This window comes from Gavialis gangeticus, unplaced genomic scaffold, assembly GCF_001723915.1.
Source record: "Gavialis gangeticus isolate Ggan-Ray unplaced genomic scaffold, GavGan_comp1, whole genome shotgun sequence".
NCBI lineage: Eukaryota > Metazoa > Chordata > Crocodylia > Gavialidae > Gavialis > Gavialis gangeticus.
In genome coordinates this window covers 195964792-195981692 of record NW_017728992.1, presented here as the reverse complement: position 1 = coordinate 195981692, position 16901 = coordinate 195964792, and the positions used below count along the sequence as shown (strand labels likewise).

Sequence of the window (16901 nt, the reverse complement as noted above, 5' to 3'; positions counted from 1 at the left end):
AGGGAAGCTTGGATTTTCCCCATGATAAAAAAAAAAACCCCCAAAAAACCAAAAAACCCACCAACATTTACAGGTATTTAGAATTTTTTTTTTTTAAATTAGTGATTGAGGCACTGGCAGGCTTTCAAATTATATTTACAGTTTTTAAAGCAATCAATCAATAAAACATTGTGTTCAATACACATACATACACAACATACCCTTTCATTTTAATCATGGAAAAAAACCCCACAGATTTGGGTGGGATTAAAATTGGATAATTAGCATTTTTAAAAGTCAGAGAATTTGCAATCGTAAACAGAGAAAACCAGGACCCCTGATCATCACTTATCCATCAGATTAGCTCTCTAATACTCCAGCACCAGCATTTCCTTTTTAGATGCTACAATCAATATCCAGAATATTACAATACAAGCCACCATAATACACAAGAAACTCATGGACCAACATTCACATCTACACAGAACCAGCAATCTCCCTAAAATACACAAAGGAAGCTGTACAGCCAAGCCCTCTGATACCACCAAGTTTGCACTGAAAAGAACACCCGTGATCATCACCTCACAAATCTCAAAAGGTCTTTCACTTAACAAGGACCCTCCTCCAGAGAAACAGATCACATGTCTGAAAGAGCCACCCAGATACCATGTGAAAAACTGGTGCAATACAAAAAGAATCCCCACAAATCACATGCCATTAAGTTATGACATACAACCCTTCCCTGGATCCTACATGGAAAATCCTCAAGCAATTGCAACCTATACTAGAAGGCACAATTCTTCAAAAGAGATCTTCCCAGAACTCACACCCTAGCCTTTAAACAAGCACTGAACCTCACCAATCTCATCACCAGAAGCAAGCTTCCTACATCTCAGAACACTAAAAGAATCCAGACCATACCAGGACAAGACAGGTGTTGGCAGGTTTACATCTCCACCACTCTCACAATAATTACACCCCACAACAGAACCATCACCATTCCTGGACCTTATACCTGCACCTCCAAAAATGTAATCTTAGCCAACGCACTAAATGCCCTGATGGCAAATATGTAAGAGACCAAGCAACAACTGAGCACCAGAAATTTATCAAACACAAGAATACCTAATTACCTGCGGGTACCACTTTTCACAGGAAAACCACTCTCAATTCTAAGCCTCAGAGGAAAGTTTACAGAACACCTTTCATAGACAAACCTACAAACTTCACTTCATAAAACTACAGGGTACAAAAAAGCATGGACTAAATATAGACATTGGATTTCAGGCACATTATAACCCATCTGCCATCTGATCGCCCTACAGAACCCATCTGCATTTTACCAGCTACATTCTAACACCAAGTCAAAGCCCTCCCCTCTCCTGCCCCCACCTACCTGCCTTGCACCTACTGCCTCTCGTTCCCTCTGATCCTCCCTACCATGTATTTGCATCTTCACCAATCTGCATTTGGGCTTTTAGTCTACCCAGGAGAACAGAAAACAGAGATTTTCCTATGCCTGAAGGGTGTTTGTGCTCAAAAGCTTGCAAAGAACAATTTTTCCAGCTATTTAGTTGGACCAATAAAAGATAGCAAATTTACCCAAAGAACCTTGTTTGCCAAATTACAACCATACACTTCAAATAGCAAACATGACTCAGCACTTTCTTCACTGTCAATATAAAATTTAAAAAACCAAACACTAATTTTTTCCTCATTATAAGCAAAATGCATCATGCTAATAATTAGTAATTAGCCATTTTCAACTTAGTCACCATAATTAATTTGGATTGACAAATAAGAAAACCACAGGTAGGCAAGTGTTGCTGTTATACTGGTGAAGGAAGTTGGCAGAAAAACCTCCACAAACTAATATCCAGTTTTCAAACCAGGCCAAATCGCTAAGGTTTTGTATGTTGCTTCTTGAGAACAAAGGATTATAAACCCACTGGGTGCACGTCGCATTGAAAACAAAATAGGTAAAAGGAACTTCTGCTTAAGGGATGCTGAATCACGCACTTTTGTCATCTGGTATGTCCAGATAGAGGGGTGCTAGTGCTTTGTTCTGTGATCTAATCCAAAGTATGTGTGTGTTGAGACCTATTAAAATGTGCCTTTTATCTTCTCTTCTCCCAAGCTACAAAACAAGGGAGGAAGAAATGAGTGAGTGATCTCTCGTTACATATCAAGTTTGAGACATGAGCCACGTGAAAACTGAGGGAAGGTTGTGTTGCAGCGAGTTAAGAAAAACGCAACAATTGAGTCACATTATGTACATTACCAATACAAATAGGTAGTTGTGGATATAGATTTTAAGCAAGTATCATTTCAGATGCAAAGGGTAAGGCTAAAGGATCCCTTAACTTTGACTTCACTTTTGAATGCATATTGGCTCTGAGCAATGTTAACGGGTTGTTAATTAAGTTGTTGATTGCACTTGTGTCTGTATCCCATCCAAACATTTCTGATTACAGAGGAAATTCAGAATGCAGAAGATACTTCTTGAGGCAAAGATCTTTAACTGAGTCCTCAGTCTAACCCTTTCAATGAAAATTTGTTAGGGACCAACACAATCCAAGAACTTGAAGCCTGAAGCAATTTGCCTTTAGTGAACACAGGGCACTTACACACACTGCAGGGAGGCTGCTCCAATGTGCTATCAAATCGATTAATCAAGTCTCCTAAAGCACGGTAAATTAACTCTCTCCAGCAGCCTCCAGCATCACATGCAACAGCATCCGTGTGCTGAAAAATGGCAGCAGGGTGGCACCCCTCCACCATTTTTCCAGCACAGAGATGCTGATACACGTGACACCTGGGCATTTTTAATTAGTACACCTCACCAATTAAAGTGCACCAACCCTCCACCTCCTGAAGCATGTTTATAAAACACTCAGATTTCCTATCAAAAAAGTTGGGCTTGGAGTACTAAAGAGTTAAATGTTTAAAAAAATAAAGTATATCACCTGAAAGGATTTACTGTGCCAACACCTCATTTAAGTTTAGAGACTGAACACCAGAATATATAGCCACAAAGCACAAGTGATACCACACCTTGTAAGGAGTCTGCAGACACAAACTGCATTTTAGCCAAATTCACTGAATTCAGAGGCATCTTAACAACACAGAAGTCGCCACTTCCAACAGCAGCTATGGATTTTTTTTTTCCAAAATGTTTTCCCTTCCTTGGTGATAAGGAATGCACAGGAATCTACATTAGTCTGTCAGTAAGAAAGAAGTGGGTAGGTTTGACCTGTAATAAGTAGTAAGCCAAGCAGACAAAACAAAGTTTACACAGAGCTGGTCTGTCACTGTTATAGGCAATAACTATTTTGTAATGTAAATTTTAACTGCTCTCATGCATATTTCAGAACACCAGAACTGACACCTTGTCTAAAGTCATACAAACCAGAGATGGAAGGCTCCTGCTAGGCCATCCAATTCATTTTTCCTGCCAATCCAAGATTGCTCTTTATAACACATGTGTTCTGCGCACCAGTTTCAGAATGGCCCAAATAAAGTGGGGAGCTATCCAACAATGAACGTGCCTCCAAGATGCATTGTCCACATACTTTCTACAATTAATAAGCACCACAGACATAAAATGGTCTTCCTTTGGACAGCAGCATCCATTGGCATTAAAACTGTGCCCCAGCCCGATCACATAATAGGTCCAAACATCCCTTCATTTTCTCACCAGTACAGAACTAGAAAACAAGTACCATAGTGAGTCAGATCAATAGATCATCTAATCCAATATCCAGTTTCCAACAGTGGCAAGTAGTACATGCTTTAGAGAGTGCGACTATGAATGAGGCACGATTAGTGCAAATCATCCCATCATACCTCCCTAGTATGAGTCGCTAAGGAATCACCATCAAGTAGCTGGCATGTTTCTAACAGTTCCACAGGCATTGGCCCTAGGCCTGCTGCTATTCAATGTTTTCATCCATAATTTGGAAGCAAATAGGAAAAAAATATCCTTAAAATATAAAAACTTAGAACAAAAAAAGATATGAACCACTTGGCAAGCTGGGCACATTCAAACGTTATTTATTTAGGAATGGAAGATGTACCTAATGAATGGACCACTGCATCCTGGAAAACAGACTCTGGAAAAGAGATCTACAGCTTACAGCAGGAAAGTAAAGCAATTCAACAGGAACTAACACTGGGGTGGCTTTGGTAAAAAGAGCCAATGTCAAGTGTAGTGAAACAGCTTTCCACTCCTACTCACTACTGTTGCACATCCATGTATGGCATTGGCAAAAACAATACTACTTCCAGCTCTGGTGCCCACTCACACCTTCACAAAAGCAAGTTTGAGAGACTGCAGAAAGATGGCCACAAAGAGAAATCCGATAGCTGGAGGAAATATTTTGCAATGAGTGTCCCGGGGCCCGAAGAAGCTGGGAAGACTTACCTGAAAGGGGGGACAAGAGGGATGCCATGACAGAAGGAGAGCCCGTGCGACCCCATTAGCTGCGTCTATGTACAGCTGCGGCTGGCAGCTGATGATGACATCAGATGCCGGCCGGTAGATTTAAAAGTGGCGGCCACCGCTCTGGAGGCAGCAGATGGTGAGGGGAACGAACGGCTGTCCGAGCCATCCCTGACACGAGCCCAGCGGGACAGACGGCGAAGAGCCAGCATGCCAGAGAGGATGGTGGCCCAGAGAGAAGGAGCGACGACGGAATCACCAGCAGATAGATCCCAACGTGCCAGATCAGGTGAGCCACGGAAGATTAAGACCACCCAGGAAGATTTAGAGCACCACAAAGTAAGTGCCAAGACGGTGGGTGCGGGAATCGCTGAAGAGGGGCGAGAGGCCGAAGGATCACCTGGCGGGGGGGAAGAGAGAGAGAGAGAGAGAGAGAGAGATCGGGGCAGGATCGCCGCTGAGAATAGAGGACATCGATCGAAGGATAACGGGTGCAGCATTAAATATCCAGGAGGCGTTACTCCCGGGCACGACCATAGGGTGCTGGTGGTGGGTCAGCAAGGTAGTCGATACAGAAGAACCCCTTTGAGGAAGCACATAGATCAGGGCATGTAGGGTGATGGCTCGGTGGTGAAGTATCTATGGCAGTTGGGCTAAGGCCCCAGTACAGACAGGTGTGAGGGGCCCGACGTCAGGGCAGGAGTTTTCCCCAAAATCCTTGGGTCACTCAAAGACAAAGGCTGCTATAGAAGTCTGCAGGACCATCATTGAGCAGGCACAGGGAAGTGGAGGCCACAGGTGGCATGAGGCCAGGGTGTAGGGGTGGCAGGAGCCCCGTGTGTAACCGACAAGGCAGACCTGGGCCACCAAGGGACCCGTGAACTAGCCCCTCCCCACTAGTGTAACAGCAAGTCGTGGCAGGAGAGAAGTAGGGTTGGCGACGCAGGAAGACGATCGACCACAGTAACACCCATGCCTGGTGAAGAGGGTGGTCACCAACACGGAGAGCCTGACTCCTAGTAGTGATACATGAAGGCCCGTCGGGACAGACAGACTTCAGAATTTAATCTGTTCAGTGTATTGAGAAGATAACCAAACATGACTACTACAGTATATAAATACCTTTATGGCGACAGGGTAAATGGAGACTTACTAGTAAGCATTGAAACATTACAAGGGGGAGGATTTGAATCCCATATTTACTTTTGCAAAGCTGATAATACCCTTCACAGGATGGGAGGTTGCTAATGTAGCTCAACTTCATCGAAGAATATCATACACTTTCTAGAAGCCAGCCTTGATTAAACACCAACACAAAATGGAGAAGTCAACATTACAAGGGTTCAAACTTGCTGCTAGGCAACAAGAAGAAATTGAGGAATAACAGAAGTATTTTGTCCTGTACAGCTTCACTTGATAGGCAGGAGTGTATGCAAGGACATCAGGGATATAGGCAAGGCCCCAAAAGTGCTTTCCTGGCTGTAAACACCATTTGACTGCAATGCAAGAATAATGCAGCCATGATGGTCCAGAAATTGTGTAGGAGGCAATGATTACTTGGGGTGATATCTTTTATTGGACCAACCATGTAGCTGGGGTTACATTAGACAAGCTTCTCAATGCAAGACATTCTTCCTCAGGGCAGCTTGCATTTCAAAGTTTCTCTATCCTAACTACATAGTTGGTCCAATAAAAGATAAATCACCCAAAAACATCTTTGCCTCTCACATTTCTCTGGAAAAAATTCATACCAAGATTGGAGAAATCCATATGGGCAGCTGCAAATAAGTAGAGCAAGTGGTCAAAGCTCTGTCAAATTAATGCGGTCTATTTTACGGTCATTTTTTTTTTTTTTAACCTTATTGAAATATTTTCCAACCAAAATATTGCTTTGTAGCTCCCTCCAAGTTCATATTTTATGTAGATAGTTCAATAGAGATTTTCCTTGTTCCATACCAGCGGAGTTATTACAGTAGCCCAACATACCTTAGTTATACCTCCCAAACTCAAATTTCTGTTGACCATTATACTTCAGAAAATTTTTTAAGACAGAGGCTTGCAACTCATGGTCCTTGGGCCTGCGCTGATGCTTCCACTGGAGCCAAGTAGAGACAAGCTACACAGGGGTCAGGGAGCTGAGAACTGTCCACTCCACTGCCATTTCTCTCCATGTGCCCCCCTCCCTACCTCAACTCCAAGGTGGTGGCTTCGGGGGAACCTTCCAGCCGGACAGAAGCTGTATTGAGGCCAGGGAGCTGGAAGCTGCACTTGTACTGCTGCTTCTTATCTTCAACTCCCCCTACCCTACATCTCAAGGCTGTGGTATGAGCATAGCTCCCACCTGGAGGGGAGCTATTCCAGAGCTAGTCTGGGTAGTGGGAGAAGCAGCAGCACAGGGAGCCAGGTCCCCGGTCCTGGTACAGTTGCCCTCTGGCTGGAAGCTGCACTCACACTGCAGTCAGAGCAGGGAGAAGCAGGGGCACAGCTCCCAGTTGGAAGGGACCTGCACCAGAGCTGGGAGTTCCTTTAATGCTGCTACTGCTTCTCCCCTCCCTGCCCTGTCCACACCCCGCTCCCTGCCAGAGGCACATGTCTCCTCCAGCTGGAACCTGTACTCATGCCTCAGCTAGTGAGTGGGGCTGGGGATGCGGAGATGGGAGAAGCAAAGGCAGCATGGGCACAGCTTTCAGCTGTATGGTTCCCACAGGAACGCCAGAAAAAAGGTGGCTCTCCCCCTCCCGGCCCCACTGCCACATCCCATCAGCATCTCAGATTGCCTGGGACCACACAGCCCTGCCTACCTGCAAGGTATACAGGCAGAAGCAGGCAACAGCCAATGGGACAGTGGCTGCACGGAAAAGGGGGAGCTGACTGTGGACACTCCCATGGGCCACCAAGCCCCGGCAGACAGCTCCTGGCAGGATGCGCTCCTCAAACAATGCACTGCTCTGCTCCGTTACATCCAGGCTCATTCTGACAATGGATCTTCAATCAAATTCACTTTCTTATGTTGACTATCCCCATTCTAGTCAACATGACAATATTTATATACAAAGCCAGAGTTTATTAAGCAACACTCTGAGGAGTAAAGAAAAAAAATGAAGTGTTTATTACAATCCCAATACAGCATGTGTTGGGTGCATGCTCTACATTAAAAAAAAAAAAAATTAAGACTGGTGCATTAGGTCCCATGTTAATGTTGTATTAAATGTATCAAGAGCTTTACATTTCATTTTGTAAAAATGCCATTGAAATAGCAAAGCCAAAAGTAGAATGAAAGGTCTGAGTAGCGCATCTTTTCATAAAAGATGAAAATGAACTGACAGTTCAAAAATAACTCCTTTTGAAGTCTTTAACCAGACTTGGTTTTCTGTTCAAGATCATAAAGTAAATGCCCCAGGAAGCGAGAACCAGTGGGGCTAACAAGTAGGGTTGTGCAAAGCTTTGGTATCCGATTTGATTTGGAGGAGATTCAGCCCAATTAGGCAGCCAAATCTCTGAACTGAAATCAAGAGACGCATTAAAAAGGTCTGAATTGAATCGGAAGGCTCCGAATTGATTCAGAGGTTGGGAGGCTTGCAGAAAACAAATTGAGAAGAAGGAAGGGGATGGGGATCTTCCATACACCTGAAAGGCTGAGGGAGGGGAAAGACTGCTCTAATATGGACATCTGTAGCTGGCCAGTGACTGTGACCTTTCTCTAGAGTCATTGCGGTCCGGTACGGTCCATGTGCTGGAGGGTATGCGTGACCAAAGGGTGAAGGGGAACATCTGCACCAGCAAAACCCTTGATCACTGGACAGAGGTGCTGGTGAAGAGAGTCAGGGAGGCAGAAGAGCAGAAGTGGGGAGGGAGGGGATGTGGAAGAGGGAAATCCACTGTCCCATGCCAGCACTCCAAGCACTAGCCACTCTCCTCCACCACAGCTGGTGCCAATGTGGGCCAAGGGCATGGTTTCAAGTGTTAGGGTCTAGAGGCACCAGACCCCACCATCAGGCAGGTAGCATGGAGGCATCAGTAGCTACCTATCTCACTGAGGATGTGGAGCCACTGCACTGTGACCCCTTGGCTCACTGGGCAACCCACAGCCCGATGTGGCTGGATCTGGCCACAGTTGTCCAGGAACACCTGTCCTGTCCACTGACTAGTGCTCCAAGCGAGAGAGTGTTCAGCATTGCTGGGGGATGCTGTGATACCCCACCATACCTCCTTGGACTCTAGTTTGGTGGAGCAGGGGGTGTTCCTGAAGGTGAACCTCCCACTGCTGGGGTTCCCCAAGCTCCACGTGCAGACGGACTGCATGCCACCCTCCTCACCCAGTTGCTTTCATTTGCTTTCAGCAACTTGAGTGTGGGGGTTTCTGTGAAAGTGCCCCTCATCTCTTTGAAACTTGGCAGGCTTCATACCCTCAGAAGAGGCTACTATCCCTGCTGTTTTCACCCTAATCTGCAAAGAAATGACAGTTATAGGTATTTTAGTGATTCCTCATTATAATCCATGGCCGAATCCCCAAATTGAAGTCAGGACAGTGATTTGAATCACCGTCCCTCCAAAAATCGGCTGAATCTAAAGTGAACACTTGCTGCTTTGTACAGGCTTGTTACTAAAAGGGCTATCATACTCAATGTTTCAGAGGAAAGTAGCAGAGCCCTGCAGCAGGCAGAAGCAGGGTCTCTCCCCCCCCCCTCCATATCCTTCAAGTTTGATCCCATTTTCCAAGAGCTAGAAATTGGCTTTATTCCCTGAAGTATGAGGGCTGATCTTCTCCCCAGACCCACTACAACAATGAAATAGCCTAGATACAAGACAAAAATGGGGAAAAAAAAGGTTCAATGCCTCTAATCATCTGTTCTCAGCATTTACCCTTCCTGTAACAGTGAGTGCTGCTGTCAAAGTTCAATAAGATAAAGAATTTCCCTTTTAAAGATTTCAAAAGTTCAGATTAAATATCTTCAAAACCTTTCTTGTTCCTACATTACCTCATCTACCTACTGCACAATTCACTTGTGTGCTTATGATTTCTGCTATTATTGGCTTCCACTCTGATTAAAACAATGCAAATCTTTTCAATCTCTCTCTACAGAAGGGGTTGGGTTTTTTTGTTTTGTTTTGTTTTTTTTTATATATAGCCTTAGGCGAATCCTGTCCAGTTCAGCAATATAGGTTGACCAGTAGCATACAATATATTCCAGAAAAAGCCACACCACCAACCTCAGTGAAGATGTTTTTGTTTCCTATATGGGTTATTGTCTTGTTCCTTAACCAAACAATCTTCAATCAGGCAGATTTTCATTAAACAAAGTACAGAATGACATCCAAGTCCCTTGAGTTGATGCAGTTAGTTTAAAACTCCCATAAGGTTGAGTATTATTTACAGTTTTCCTCTCGTGTGCATTGATTTGCAGCATTTGTTGACCATATAAATTTGAAACTAATAATGCTTTATTATTTGCAAGATTCAGTAAATCGGAACTAACTTCATGTTTCCAGGTCACCAAGTAGTTAACTGAGCAGAGCATTCAGGACAGTCCTTAAGTAATCGTTTACCAACAGCAAAACTAACTAAACCCATTCAGTTATGTGCTTCCAGGTGATATTTTGAACCACACTGCCTCTCCCCCATGACTCAGTGGCTTATTTTTTCAATAACATCTTAGACTAATTTTTTGTCAGCCAGCTCTTTACCAACTACAGGAAAACCTTGTTAATTCAAAATGCAGGGGACCAAAAAATACCAACTTTGACAAATGGTTTCAAATTATCCAATTTACTATACTGTATTAATTGCACAAAACCATCTGTATCTTAGTTTCTTAAAGGAAGTTTATTGTGGTCTGCTCAATTGTCTTATATTGGTCATGGACAAAGTGTGTTGATTCTCATCAATCCCTCATCCATGGCAGCAGCATTGTCTTTCAGCAAGGAACAGAGCTGTGAATGCTGCATGTGACCCCTTCTGTGGTACCTGGGCTTGCTAAGACTCCAGCTCCTCATTTTCTCTGAAGATAACAAACAAGTTTTTATGGGTTTATGGACCAAAGAACCAGAAAATGGCTTCCGATTTCAGAGTAGCCATATTTTGAATTATCCATATTGTAAGGCATATCAAAACCTATCCTTTCAGCTGGGGAGTGACAATAGCTCCAAGTATTGAATACTTTGAAGTTATCCGATATCAAACTAATGAAGTTTTCCTGTATTTCACTCATACCTTTAAAACAGGGGTGGGCAAAATGCGGCCTGCAGGCTGGATGTGGCCAGCCAGGCCAGTTTATCTGGCCTGCAGGGCCCCTAAAAAATTTAGAAAATTAATACTGATTTGCCCTGGCTGCCTGTCATGCAGTCCTTTGATGGCTTGGCAAAAAAAACCTCAGTAAGCGGCCCTCCACCCGAAATACTTGCCCACTCCTGCTTTAAAGAGATATTAAAAAAATAGCAAAGCATAAGCTTCATTTGCCAGGCTCCTCTCCTCCCAATCATCTTCCAGGTGCCAAATATAAGAGACACTGCGGGATTCATCATCCAGAGTGTTACTTATTTTATGTAGACTGTGCACTAGTTACAAGCAGACAGCATGCATTTTAGCCACAACAGCAAGTTTGTGCAAAGTTGAACCCATCTAGTTTGACAACACGGATACCGTGATGAATCCCACTATCCATACCCCAGGTTGAGAGGCCCAATTCACTCACCTGAAGGCTCAGATAAGCTCCATCAGTTGGGAAAATGGAGACTAAGAGAAGTACGTACCTATGTCTGGGGCTACTTTAAGGGTCAATTCTCAACCATTCCAGCATAAACCACCCTTCCCTTCTATCTTTGTGACTGTGCATATACAAAGTACAGAAAGAAGTAGTACGGACACACTAGAGGAGAGGTCTTGGGCAAACAGATTCCTAGAAGGAAGTCCTTTGGTCTTCATTTCCCTTGTTGCGTGACAAAAATTCACAGCCACTTGTTTCTGTACTTTGGTCTCATGATAAACAACAGAGAAAGTGAGAAAGAGGCAAGCCACTGGCAGACTTCCTGTTCTTCCCCAATGGTTACACTGCCAAGTACTGAACATGCCACAGAAAGATAGGCAGGGGAGGGCAGACCAAGCCCTATGCAATGCTCAGGCAGCCTTCCAGGGGTCAACTAGAGTGCTGCAGGGATCAAGGCACCCAGGGTGGAGTAGCATGTATGGCCTGCACATTAGGGCTCAAGAACAGACAACCCCAAAAGTTCAGATCTTAGGCTTTCAATTTATGTCCTTATCCTTATGCAGTTGTTGTTTTTACTGAACAAGGCTATGAACCTCATAATACATTCAGGGAATCCATAACAAATTCCATGTTCGAGATAATGACTATATAAGTCCACTGCAGATAAAGTAAAAACTAATAAAAATCCTAATATCATTGTTTGGACCACACTAAATTAGTTTTGCTTGCCCTGTTCCCAACCATTACAATCTGAACTCCCACTTCAGGATCTGTGGGAGACCCCAGCATTCACAGGTCACCCATTGACAACTGAGTAGTTGTGAAATCAAACATGGGGAAAATCTGTCAAGTCTTCCTCCAGTGACTGGGCTGTAAGTGAAGTAGCAATTTTGCCTGCAGCCCAAGCAGTAGGTATAAGCTGGGTTTGAGGCCAGTAAGTTCAAATGCCGATGATGATCAGTACACATTGAAGCAATGTCCCTGCTACAGAGCATAGTTTTTATATGCATTTTTTTTCATTATGGTGTTAATCATCACTAAAATGCACATTGCACATTTCAGTCACAACATACTAATCACTATGTTATTCATCCACCCCTATGCTAAATCCAGGGGATGAGAGTTCAACATTTTTTCACTCGAGATGTTTTCTAAAAAAAAAAAAAAAATCATAATCATCAAGTAAAGCTTTGAAGACTCAGCCTTTTATCTCTGGCAGTCATGAACTCAACCCCCTGCCTAAACCAGCAGCCACCATCTTACCAGGGCAACATTAGTAAGATTAAGCATCCAAGACAGGCACCTCATCCAAAGGTGTCAAGTCTCGAGGAACTGGGGGAAGATGCACAGCATACAGCTGCTGACACTCTAGGCTTTAGTGACTATGGAGCATTTGAGGAAGCAAATCATGATGCTTCTTCACAGAAGCAGCATGGTCTGGCTGGTCCTCCAGGTATCCCTATTACTCCCCACAACCATGCCCCCTTCCTCCTCCACTGCTACAGTGGAAGCCAGAACTCCACTGCTGCCCTCCTCCCCAGCCCTGCTCTTCGCACGTAAGATAGTACCAGCACCAAATGAGCTCCACTGCACACCTTGTTAAAAAGATAGATTGTTTAATAAAATCTACCATTTGTATCCTCACTCCCTATTTGACTGCATGATAGCCTAACCAGTAGTTACTGAAGTGCAGACTCAAGAGATCCTTATTCATGTTTCCAGAGAGATATAAGTCTGCCCACAATGGCACATGGTACCATTTACTGATATTTTGCAAACAGCTCCCCTCCACTAAGAGCATGCATTCCCAGACTGCCAAATTTACAGGGAGATGCAATATGGTATTTGTTTACAACCAGAGCCAATACCAGTCTCCTTTATGCAAGGTGGAATCTATTATTAAATCCCATTTGTTCACTGAACTAAGTCAAGTACACCTACAAGTTAAAAGAAAAAATATTTAGAGTATTGTTTCTATAGAAACTGGCAACAGGCTGACCCTAATGTTTAAGAAGAAATTCTCCTGCCAGGAAGAGAGACTGATTTGCTCAGTAACTGATAGATAGAAATGTTATGAGAATTTAATTTTCAGTTTTGCCCATCTTCATTCAAACAAGGTGTAACAAGCTGCATTTGACAGCTTTAAAAAAGCTATGCTTTCACTAACTTCAAGGAAGGGGTGTTTTCTCTTTTAACTATTCTTCAGTGCCCTCCTTCCCCCTAGAAAAAAAATCCCATGAAGATATGAAGGGTTCCAACACAATCTTGTCAGCACCGTCTTAAGTCAGAAACCATAATCCATGCCCACACCTTTGATGCAGTGTTGGGACATATACTGTGCCTAATATTCACTTATACCACATTAATATTTTTATATAGAAATACAAGGGGTAACCAAGGATGTTTCCTATATTGTATTTTCAAATTTTGTTGAAGTTTGATTTTAATTTCTAATTATTTTTTATTTCCCCCCTCACCTGACAGTCATATTGTAAGTGTTTTCATGTACTATTAAAGTATTGGATTTTATGAAACAATATATACAAATATCAGACAGAAAATTTGAGAGCCATTTGACAGTAACACCCTTTTTCAGAAATAGCCAAACACACTGCAAGTATGTACAAATATATGTACTAAAACACACACATTACCCGTACGCACCTCCCCCCCCGTTAGTAAAAAGTGGTCACTGAATTTTGACTTACTTTAAAAAAAACTTACAGGTAAAAATATGCAACTCAAGCAAGTGTGTTCTAGATTCTAAAGACATTTTCTTTAATTTTTAGAACCCATGCAATTGAAAAGTGTACATCAGTAAGGTCTGTTCCTCTCCATTCACAACTCTTTACTAGAGTATCATTTTATCTATAAGAGGTAGTTCGATATATTTTCTAAAAGGTATTTATTTAAAAATACATCTGGCTTGATACAATTAAAGTGAATTAAAACATTTCAACAAGGCAATAGCTTGGCAAACTTCAAATCATACAAGTCTCTCTCTACTGTAAACTGACCTGTGAACTATAAGTGATCATTTCCTTCTTTTTGTTGAGAATGGAGCCAAGAAAGTCCAGCTTGTAAAACTAGCATTCTTAAATAGACCATGAAGAAAAATAGGTTGTACCTAAATTAACAGAAGCCAGGAGTTTTAGAGATTACATGCCAATATATTTCAGCTCCAAAGCAGTGCACAATTCTTGAATATCCCCAAAGTACAAAATACACAAGGCAACATCCTGTTATACGATTAGCAGGATCATAGGATCATCACTTCCTTAACTAATTTTTCTAAAAGCTATCTGAACACCTGCGCTCACAAGGATAAGCTTGTATGTCTGAACATGGCTTCTTAGAACACTCTACAAAGTCCACTATGAGCTTATAGATGCCTTTTTTTTTAAATCAATGTAAAATTTAAATTTTCTATAGTACTTGGCAATATAGCATTTTCAGACTATTAATTCTACAGAGAACTGCAGAGAGTAGGAGCTCTCTCACTTGGGGAGGATGAGGTATTAAATAAATCATTCTATGATACAACTGTATACAAAGCATTACCAGGGATTATGTTAAAGGAGCTTTAAAGCAAGGGATGATATCCCACCTCGCAAAGATTATCTTGCGATTGTCTTCCTTCAGAGTTTAGCCGTCTTTAAGACGCCATGCAAGAGACAAGGATTTTTTAAGGCGATGACTTTTATTGGATCAACTGTATATAGGTAGGCTCAAGTTAGACAAGATCTGAATGCAAAGCACAGGCCCAAAGAAAAATGCTTTGCATTCAAAAGCTTGTCTAATTTTATCCCAACTATACAGTTGATCCAGTAAAGAAAAAACACACAACATCCTTGCCTCTTGCATAAAGTCCTGGACTATCAATACAACATCACATTAAAACACAGCAGCATCTAACAAATCAGTTTCCAAAAGGTTGATTAACATGAATTATTAACCTGGATTAGCTGACAAACCTAGATCTCCATGAAGTTATACACTACCCAGAATACTTAAAATCCAGGTCTGCAGACAGCGTTGGTTCGGTGGCACATTTTCTATAGCACCACATGCTTTTTTACAATAGCACGTAGCTTATTCAAATAATTCAAATTTCCCCAACATTTATGACAGCTTCCTAGGCAACTAAAAGGCAAATTTTAATGTTACCTCCTTGAACAGAAATGGAGGATTTCTTTTTAACAAACTGCATATTGGGAATGTTCTTCCTTACAGCTTTTATTTCACGCAAGAACCATAGCTGACCACTGGGTTCTCAGACCTCCATAGAGGTTCCTTTGACATGAAAACAATTCTACAAGCAAACTTTAAACTGAAGCAATTTGGAAGGTTTTCTAATACAACAAGGTATTTTCTGGTTTCAGGTTGGGGGGGGGGGGTTAACCCTTTAGGTTCTGCTCATCTGTCCTCTCTCCAAACATCCCATTGGACAGGTGGGTTTAATTTTTAGCAACTGATTAGTACCAACACCTTTTTGAAAGAGCAAAGCAAGTTTCTCAACTAACTGCATTAAACAACACTATTAACAAGCCTGGACTGTGAATGTGGAAAAATCCAAAGCCTTGGATAGTCATGCAAGCTTTCAACATTGCTGCAAATACCCCTCTCAAAAAACACAGTATTTTAGGCTGTGTAGCACGAAAATAGCACTGAGAAAAACTGGAGATCTCAGGTCTGATTTCAGATGAGCTTTTTGGCGATACAGATTTATTACTATTAGACAAGAATATTTATTTAAAAGCTCAGGGAGCACAGGTGGTCTCTTTACTAAGCACCTCATCATCCACAAGCACCAGCCTCGTGATTTCGTTGTAGTCTTTAAGGATGCTTGGTGATTCAGTCCACATGTCCCCGTTTGCCCTGCTCAGCTACTGCAAACCTACAACTTCCCAGTACAAGCCTCCAACATAAGTATACTATTTTCAAACTGTGCTGAACACTGATTTGGACCAATTCCTGGCATTCTCCTTTGGTCAGCAGCCTTTGTTGCTTTGGTTTGTGTTGTATACATCTTTTGCAAGATCGAGTTTAGTACCTGCTATTCTTGCCCTACAAAAGGTAACTATACCCCACACTCACTCTCTCTCAATCTTTTTGATAAAAAAAAATTGAGCTCTTCAAATTTCAGTAGTTTTCTCCAGCTTCAACATGAAATTTCATGACTGTTCTTGCACCCTCTTGTTTTCAACTTCCTTTTTTAAGAACATTGTTACCAGAACTGAGGACAGTATTCCCAGATAGCTCTCACCAAAAGGCATACAAAGAGGTTTTACACCCTCACTTTTCTCCTCACCATTATTCCATTTATATGTCCAAAGACTATATTTGCCCCTTTGCCACGGTATCACATGGGGAAGACAAGTTCAGCTTCTTGTCCATTATAACCTCTAAAGCCTGTCCAGTCAAAACCTTTCAGGATGGATTCCTCTTCTCTAGACGCATATTTTTGCATTTGGCTACGTTAAAATACAGACCTTGTTTTCATCAGCCTTTATTACTAAGTGATCCAGCCCTATACAACTGCCTCATTTCTTATTACTCTGCCAATCTTTGTCATTTCACAAACTTAACAGTAGCAACTATATTATTTACTTTCAGGTCATGATGTAGGAGTACAATTAATATAAAAATCAGGATAGCACCAAGCACCAGCCCCATACAAGTTTCAACTATGGGTGCACCGATAGAGATTTCTGGGAGCAATACAGATAGCCAATTTTTAACGAGGCATATTGGCCAATGCCAATGTGATTTCTGAT

General features: G+C 42.3%; 1 protein-coding gene across 1 annotated transcript in view; it reads right to left on the bottom strand.

The window, feature by feature from the left end:
* KHDRBS3 (KH RNA binding domain containing, signal transduction associated 3) overlaps positions 1–15989 on the bottom strand; it is a 213025-nt gene extending 197036 nt beyond the window's left edge. Inside the window, exon 1 of the mRNA XM_019519668.1 lies at positions 15911–15989. Within this exon, the coding sequence (XP_019375213.1) occupies positions 15911–15989 (79 nt within the window). The remainder of the gene's footprint in view (positions 1–15910) is intronic.
* Between the last annotated feature and the right edge of the window lie 912 nt (positions 15990–16901).